Source organism: Diabrotica undecimpunctata, chromosome 9 (genome assembly GCF_040954645.1).
Source record: "Diabrotica undecimpunctata isolate CICGRU chromosome 9, icDiaUnde3, whole genome shotgun sequence".
Lineage (NCBI taxonomy): Eukaryota > Metazoa > Arthropoda > Insecta > Coleoptera > Chrysomelidae > Diabrotica > Diabrotica undecimpunctata.
The window spans coordinates 99,341,973-99,350,825 of record NC_092811.1 but is presented as its reverse complement, the minus strand read 5'-3'; the positions used below and the strand labels follow the sequence as shown (position 1 = coordinate 99,350,825).

Below are 8,853 nucleotides of genomic sequence, written 5' to 3'. Positions count from 1 at the left end.
TAAGAGATGTTGATACTCGTCTTGATGTGAACTATCTCATGCAAAATATTGAATCATATACTCGCGTTATTAACATTCTTCTTAGGGTGCCTGTCCGTTCCGAACGTTGGCGATCATTCTGGCTATGATGACTTTGTTGGTTGCTATACGGAATAGCTGTGTTGAGGTCTTTTTATACCATGCTCTTAGATAAGCCAGGATATTCTTTTTCATCCTGGGGCCCTTTTTCCTTCAGTTTTACCTTGCAAAATGCATTGGAGTAGCTCATATCTGCCTTGATTTCTCATTATATGTCCCAAGTACTACAGCTTACGGCCGTTCACGATGTTGGCCAAATCCTCGGTTGTGTTCATCCTTCGTATCCTTTGTAGTACTTCTTCATTGGTGACTTTGTCTGTCTATGGTATCTTCAGGATCTTTGTGTATAACAATAACTCAAAAGCCTGAAGTTTTGATAGAGTTTCCGCTACAATGTCCACGTTTTTACTCCGTACAGAGGCACTGAGTACACGTAACATTTAACACATTCCCTGCCACGTTGGTCTAATGAGATCAACACTAGTATTGTATTAATGGGCCACGTTGGTCCCATGGGACCAAAATCTTTTTAAATGCTTGTTAGGCTGCTGGTCCATGTTTATGTGCATTATCTTACATTAAAGGACCAACGTGGCCTAGAAAGTATATTCTGTAAGAATATGCATATGAATATTTCTATATTCTGTAAAAATATGCCTTCTATAAACTTATAGGTAACGTTTATCTTTATTTGGAAGTTTATTTATTATTTGGAAATTGTAATTTGTGGTCCCAGTTATTTTATAGGAGGTGATAAAAATTAAAAATTAAAATTCTTAGTAAAATGTGTTTATAAACTGTCGTATTAACGACGTATTAAGTACAAAAAATATTATTTGTGAACTTCACTAAAACAGTCCATGCAAAAATGTGGCTCATTTTTACATGTTTCACAATATGTGCCTACTGTTCTGGTTTTGTTCATGGCATATTTTCGTCCGTGTGTTTCAAATTTTTTTTTGTAGCAGTTCCTGCACATTTTTCTTGCGGTACGCTTATTTCCCTCTTTCTTCACTTTAATAACGTGGTTTGCTCTACATGTTGATGTCTGAGTAGCACAATCGTTAGTTTCCTCGGCTCTTATTAGGTGCTTGACCACTTCTTTTTTGAAATATGTTATGGATATTGTGTTTTCTGTTACCAGTTTATATAAAACACAGGCATTTGCTAAATATGTAGTAAAAATAAGTTCAAATCCCACTTTTCGGAACCATTTTATACTTTTCCTTAGTGGAATTGAATAGGCTCCAAATTGATCTGATAAATCTACAGCTGCCTTACCTTTGTTGTAGTCCAGTACAACTTTAGGTTTCACTTTTGTTTGCTGATTGCATGGCACTTCCATCATTTCGTTTCCATGTTTTGTAGAAAGCATGAGAATGTTTCTCTTATCTTTCCAATTAATAATCGTAATGCCTTATTGATTTTCCATAAAACAAATTTCGCCACGTTTTAACTTGGCATTTACAATTTCTTTGGACGTACCTTTTCGGTTTTCTCGAATAGTACCATTAACATGTGTATTGGCGTCTAACATTTTTTGACCAGAGACAAACTTGTGTACCAGTTATCAATAATTAGTGTTCGTCCTTCATTTACTAAACCTTGAGTTAGATGCAGTACAACTTTTTCAGGAGTAACAGTAGTGTCTTCTTTGCCTGCATATATTTTGATGTTGTATGTATATCCAAATCCAGAACAAAGTTTGAATAACTTTACCCCATACTTGTGCTTTTTTATTTTGATATACTGACGAAACCCTATGGTATAATTTCACTATTTGAGAGAGTGAGTCATCGTTTAAAGCCCCAGAAATGCGGAAAGCTGTTTGGAAATCCAGTGACGTACACTTACTTTTATTTTAACGTTAATTATATTTTATTTTTCAAATATTAATGTTCGAAATAGGCCACAATATATTTATTTACAAGTTTTTACTTACGTTTCGATCTCTATATCCAAAGACCGCTTTCAAACATATAAATGATAGTTATATTTATTTTATTTGTTTATTATTATATATTTTTATAATCTTATATTGTTTATTTTTTTTTTCTATCTTTAAAAACGGAATAGAGATCGAAACGTCAATGTATTAAACATGTAAATAGATATATTTTGGCTTATGTTCAACCTTCTCCCTAAAAATACAGAATGCCACAAACAAGCAGCTATAGAAAAATAAATATATCTGTCATTTGTATGTTTGAAAACGGTCTCTTTATAGAGATCGAAACGTCCGTAAATTAAACATTTGAATAAATATATTGTGGCTTATTCCCAACATCATTTCTAAAAATACAGAACGACAAGCGAAAAGCCATAGAAAATAAATAGTACTATCATTTGTATAATTGAAAACGGTCTCTGGATATAAAGATCGAAACGTCAATAAATAAACATATGAATAAATATTTTGTGGCTCATTCCCTACATTCCCCTAAAAATACAGAATGCCACAAACAAAAAGCTATAAAAAAGAAGTAATTTTGCAGAAAGTTTACTGATACCAACCGGCTGTCGCGGAAGTTACGCTAAAACGTCTTTTGACGTGACCCGTCCTTAAAGAGTTACACAATGAAATTTTTTTAAAACAAATTTTAAGACAGTTTCCACACCACCCCAGAGGTATGTCTTGTGGCGCGATACTTTTTTTAAATGGGTGTTCGCCAAGACCCATATTGTCTTATTAAATAAAATGAACAAAACACTTAAACAGTATAAAACAAAACAAAATAAAATCCTATAAAACAAAATAAAATTCTATAAAAACAAAATAAAAATAATTTAAACACAAACACTATACACACTTACTATGTTCTTCTCGTTTTTTTTTGTTTTTGGTTTTTTTATGCTGATGTTCTTATTAAACTATTAGAAAATATTATTCGCTGTCTAAACCTGAAGATGCAGTGCTGCTATCGCTGTCATTATCTTCACCACCTGGTGTAATTATAATTGGCTCTAGTAAAACTTTTATATAAGTGTCAAGTTCCCACATACGATGTTCTTCTTTAATTATGTGGCCTATACATTTAGCCCATTTCTCTGGAGTTACATGGAGGATTGCTTGAATTAAAAGTTTCTTAATTTCGTTTAATTTGAACGTTTTGTTATTGCGTGCTACTTCTCCTTTCACTTGCTCCCAGATAAGTTGGGAATAAGTTCGCAATGATAAGGTGGTAGACGCAGAACTTTGACACCATAATCTTTTGCAGTTTCATCTACAGCATATTTAAGATATTCAATTTTCCTTAACCGTGCAATGCCAAGGAGCTAAATTTTGAGCATTGATTCTTCGTATGCAATCCCCTTTTCTGTAAGCCATTGTTGAATCCTCCCTTTCAATTTCTTTAATAATCACCTGTTTTTTTCGACTCAAATTGAAGAAAACCATCATCAAGACACCCTGTATCACTTCCTATATGGGTGACGATTAAACGCCTTCCCTTTCCTGATGGAGCTTTTAATCCTGTATATCAGCCTTCTATAAATGCTTCGCGTTTACTTTTGACATTTAAATCTTGCCAAACTTTTCCAACTGTATGACCTTTTCCAACCTTGGTTAATCCAGGTTTCATCCAAATAATATATTTTGCATCCAGTGCTGCGAATTTTTCGTATTTCTTCTAAATATTTTCTTCTCCACAGAATAATTTCATTTTTTTCTAATAGCATACTTTTTCTGTTGCGTTTTACGTATCGAAAGTTCATTTCGTGCATGGTCCTGATTAAGACCCTACGAGATATCTTGGGTAAAGAGTCATCATTTTCGAGCTCTTGAGAAATTTTTTTTCAGTGTTGGAATTTCACTCCGAAAACAAAATGAATGAATTTTTCGACGTATAATATTTCTTTGTCTCGTCATCCAAAACAATGCTTTTCCTACCTCTAGTTTTACCTTTTTCTTGCTTTTTATTTTCCGATGTATTTTTAAGTACACGATAAATACAGCTAACGGATACTTTTGTTAAACTGCTACAAATGTCGACCGCTTGGCTAACGTTTAATGCCATTTTTCTGCCGACAATTCCTTCATAAACGTTTCGTCTCATTACCTTCTCTTCGGACGTTAACATTTTCCGTCTCTTTTGCGGCTTTTCATTCTTGGAATCAACATCAGAATTTTGCTGTCTTCTCTTGGAACAACTCGGTTTTTCGTCCATTGTATTTCAATAATCTGGATATATACTATATATACAATAATTTCAAAGAATATAACTAAATATTTACTATAAAACAACAAACTATCTTATAATAAAACACTCTTATTATCAATAACACGTTTTATCAATACTACAATACAGTATTGATAAAACAGTATTGACAACAATAAGTTTACAAACTTATCACATAAAATATACTCATAAAAACACATGCACTATTATTTACCCATAGAAACACCAATGTTTTCTTCGTTCAGTTCTTCGGTAAAAAATAATAAAAACTAGTTTTACTGCATGTCTGGATCCGAATTGTAAAACCGAGTTCCCTCGCTAATTCCAACATTGCCAAACGATTGAAAAATAATGTTTTAAAATATCGATTTTTATTTTATAAATTTAAATACGTAACGAAACGGAACATATAAATAAAATTTATTTTATTACAATTTTGTGCTTAATTTTTACTATTGAAAAAATCATGTTTTTTGGTATTTTTATGACGGTAATAATCGCTGCGTGGAAGAATACAGGTTTTGTATGACCATAATTACTACTTGTGAACAAGATTTGGCTACACTGTAGGACAACTCCTGGTCAGTTTTTCTATAGAGAAGCACAAATAAATATACTACTTTATATATTCTGTAATTTCTTATGAGGAAACGCAAATTGCAATCGAGAAAACAGGCAGTTTTCGAGGGCCGCTGTGTACATTTAAATTTGGGGATATTCCGCGTTTAAACTATGATATCACTCTTCTGAATTGAGGGTTTCTACTTTAGTCTTCCTCTAAATGGTAGGAGAGTTTCGTTAACACAAATCAATTCATCGGAAACATACAACTGAAAATTTTTTTTCAAAATTTCCAGTAGGGGCGTTATTTTATACAATTTGTTACTTTTATCTGCCTCTGTATAGTCAGCCAAATGAGTCTTCCGTAAGGACAATTCAAATCGATTTCTCGACATTACCTTAAAAGCAAAATTATTACTAAACAGCTCATCAGTACTCCAGTAGTCATGCAGTAATGGCAGTTTTACTATTTTTTTATAATCCCATCCAAGCCACTAATCCGAGAAACTGTCTAATCTCAGACTTTGTGGCGAGAATCCAAGCATGCAAACCGGAGTTTGGTGTAGCGTCCTCGGCTAAAACAAGTTGTGTCGCATTGTTGTTTGTCTCGTTGCAAATAAGGAATATTACTTTATCATTTACTACAGCATCAAAAAAGTTACCTGAAAAGTTTCACTCCCGATGGAATAGAGAAAGGATCTATTGACTTATAATTTTCAATTGTGGGCCCCCATAATGAATCTTCGTTTGATTGTGAATCTTCTACAGCTGATGATATCAAATTCTGCGATTCTTGCTCATTATTTGACATTTCTTGAAACGGCAACACTGGATTTGTTGATTTATCATCTACTAAACAACTTCTTGAAGGTAAGAGAGATCCAACACCCTGAATACCTGATTTCACTCTTTTTGTTTGCTGTATAAATGTCTGTATATTTTCTACAGTTTCTGAATCTCATCACGTTTCTGATTAGGACTCATACTGGAATGATTCATCACTATCTGTGCTCTCAAACGGTTCCCAGTCATCTTCGTCTGACATTTCTCCAAAATTGTCTGCATATTTTTGTAACTGTTCGTTTGTCAGTTTACGTTTACGATGAGACATTTTAAAATAATATTATATATACCTATTTTAGAAATGATAACTTCAAAATAATATTTGGCACATACATTATTTTACAATCCTGAACACAAAGGCAGAAAAACAAGACTTATAATTATTATACAATATACAGTTGCCACAGATTGATATAAAATTTTTAGGTTATGTCGTGCTGTGTGCTGTCTACGTTTTCATATATATGAAAATACAGCTGGCAGGAAATGTGTTAAGGGGCCTCATTTTTGTTTCTAGAGTGAGGTCATGGCTCTTGAACACAGAGTTCATAGTCAAGAATGCACTTTTTGCCTTTCTGATGCGACATTTCATCTCTTGGGTATTGTCCTACGACTCATTGATTATAGTTCCCAAGTAGTTGTACTGTGAGACATGTTTAATTCTTATTTGGTTTACATACAGATTTGCTCCAGTTATATTTTCCTTGCTGATGATCAACAGCTTGGTTTTGCTGGTGTTTATATCCAGTCCATATGTTCTATTTTGTTCCGTTATTTTGTTCATAAAGCCCTTCTATGGTTTTGGAAAACACTATTATATCATCTGCATACCGAAGGTTATGTTATTGACTTCATTTATTGAGATTCCTTCATCAATATCTTTTAGAGCCTCTTTAAAAATGTACTCCGAGTAAAGATTGAATATCAGTGGTAAAATTATGCACCCCCGTCTCACTCCCCTTAAGATTTTGACCTGATCTGTATATTTTCAATCTATTTGGAGCACCGCTGATTGATTCCAATACAAGTTAGCTGTTATTTTTAGGTCTCTTCCGTCAATCCCTGCCCTCTTCAGTACTTCCATCATTTGTTCATGCCTGATTCTATCGAAAGCCTTCTTGTAGTCAATCAGGCATGCAAAAACACCATAGTTGACATCTCTACATTTCTGAAACAATACCTCCACGCCAAATTAAGCTTCCCTCGTACCAACGAGGTTCATAAATCTAAACTGATTGGGCGCAGTTTGTTCCTCGCATTTCCGGTAAATTCTTTGTGGATGACTTTTAAAAACAGCTACAGCAGATTGCTCATTAGACCTATAGTCTTCATAAGCTTTTGCCCCTGGTTCGTTGGGCAATGGTACGAACTCCGATTTGACCACTCTACTGGTATTTTTCCTGTCTTATATATTTCATTACATATTTTAGATATTATTTTCATTTGTTATGCATCTAATAGCTTCAGCAGTTCTGGAGGAATTTCATTAAGTCCCAGTGCCTTTCCATCCTTCGTTTATCTGACGGCTGCCGTTATTTTTTCTGGTAGGATTTCGAGACCTGAATTTTCTTCAATGGTGGGTCCTTTTATTGTTCTAAGTTCGTGGAAAAGTTTCTCCTAGTATTCTTTTCATACTTTCCTTTTATCTTCTTAGGTTATGGCAAGATTTCCTTCATCATCTGTTATTTTTCCGCTGTTGCGTTTTCAGCCTGCGTTGAGGTTGCGGTTAACTGTCCAGCTATTTCCGTCACCTTTCGATGGACATTGAAGTTATCATATCGACCTCTGATATTATACTGCTCTATTTATTGACATTGGTCTGTTTTTTGTTTCTCTTTGGCTTCTCTTTTCCTTCTTTTGACAGTGGAATGTATTCTCTTATATTCTTGGAGATTTTTTTTGTTTTTTTTTTTCTCTGATCCATAAGTTCAAGTATTTCATCGGTCATCCACGATTTCCTTTTTTCTGTATCTTGCTTCAGGTGTTGTTTTTTTATTTCTCTCGCTGTTTCTTGGATGCTAGTCAGACTTTCCTCTATAGTTCCTGCATTTCTGCATTTTAGCACCCGTTTATTGTTTATTATTTATTTTATTCACTCACCTTCAGTCGAACATTGGGATCTTTCAGTTTTCTTACATCATTCTTCTTCATCAACTTACTTGTAACCTTCTTCACTCTGACTTTGAAATTACCTACAACTGGCACACGATCAAAATTAATGTCTTTACCCGGGTATGTTTTGATAGATGTACGGCTGTTCCTATATCTCTTATTTACTAGCATGTAATCAATCTGATTTCTTACAATTCTTCCCACAGAATCCTGTGGAGATTTCTATGTGTACAATTTCTTTGGGTGTAGCTTAAACCAGGTATTCATTATTACTAATTGATTTGCTTCAGCAAAAATCTCCAATGTATCTCCCTGATCGTTCCGGTTTCCTAGACTAAATGGTTCAACTGCAGATGAAGTTCTGTTGGCCCAACTTTGGTGTTGAAGTCACCCATGACAATTGTTAGGTCTTGCTTTTTCAAATTTTTCACGATTTGGTTAATGCTATGGTATGGTTCTTCTACCTCTTCTTCTGTTCCTTCTGTTATGGGTGCATACACTTGAATCATAGTGATGTCGATTGGTCTTGCTTTTAGTTGTATGAGCATTACTCTTGCTAAGATTGGAATAAAGTTTTCAACAGATTTTGCCACTATGTCAATATTATGCCGACACCTAATTCGTGTTTGTCATTATCTGTTTCTAACGCATTTCGCTTATTCCCAGAATATTTAATTTTATGTGTGCAATTTCTTGTATTGCATTATGGATTTTACCTTCCTGTGTCATGATTTCCACGTTCCATGTGCCTATTCTGATGTCTTTTTTGCATTTAATTTTTTTTGTTATACTTGTAACTGCTCCTCCCGGAGATCCGTGAGGTGCTTACTCCGGAATTTAATTTCGCTGCAAGCATAGCCATTTGATTTTACTAGGACATATCCAATCCGGATCTTTAATGAGGTGTCTTGTCCCAATCTTTCCTTCTCATCTCTAGACCGTTGACCGTTTCCACGGTTCTTTCGCCTTTGAAGCAAATTTCCCAACTCCAAGACAAAGGGGTGCCCTACCGTTTACTAGCTCTTCCACCCGAAACTATTAGCTAGTAAATGGGGGATTGCTTATAACGGCAATGGCTTTG

General features: G+C 34.3%; 1 protein-coding gene across 1 annotated transcript; it reads right to left on the bottom strand.

Moving 5' to 3' along the window:
• Positions 1-910: 910 nt before the first annotated feature.
• Positions 911-1,426, bottom strand: LOC140451263 (uncharacterized). The gene has a single exon (XM_072545003.1). It carries the CDS (start codon positions 1,424-1,426, stop codon positions 911-913), a length of 516 nt encoding a protein of 171 aa, XP_072401104.1.
• Between the last annotated feature and the right edge of the window lie 7,427 nt (positions 1,427-8,853).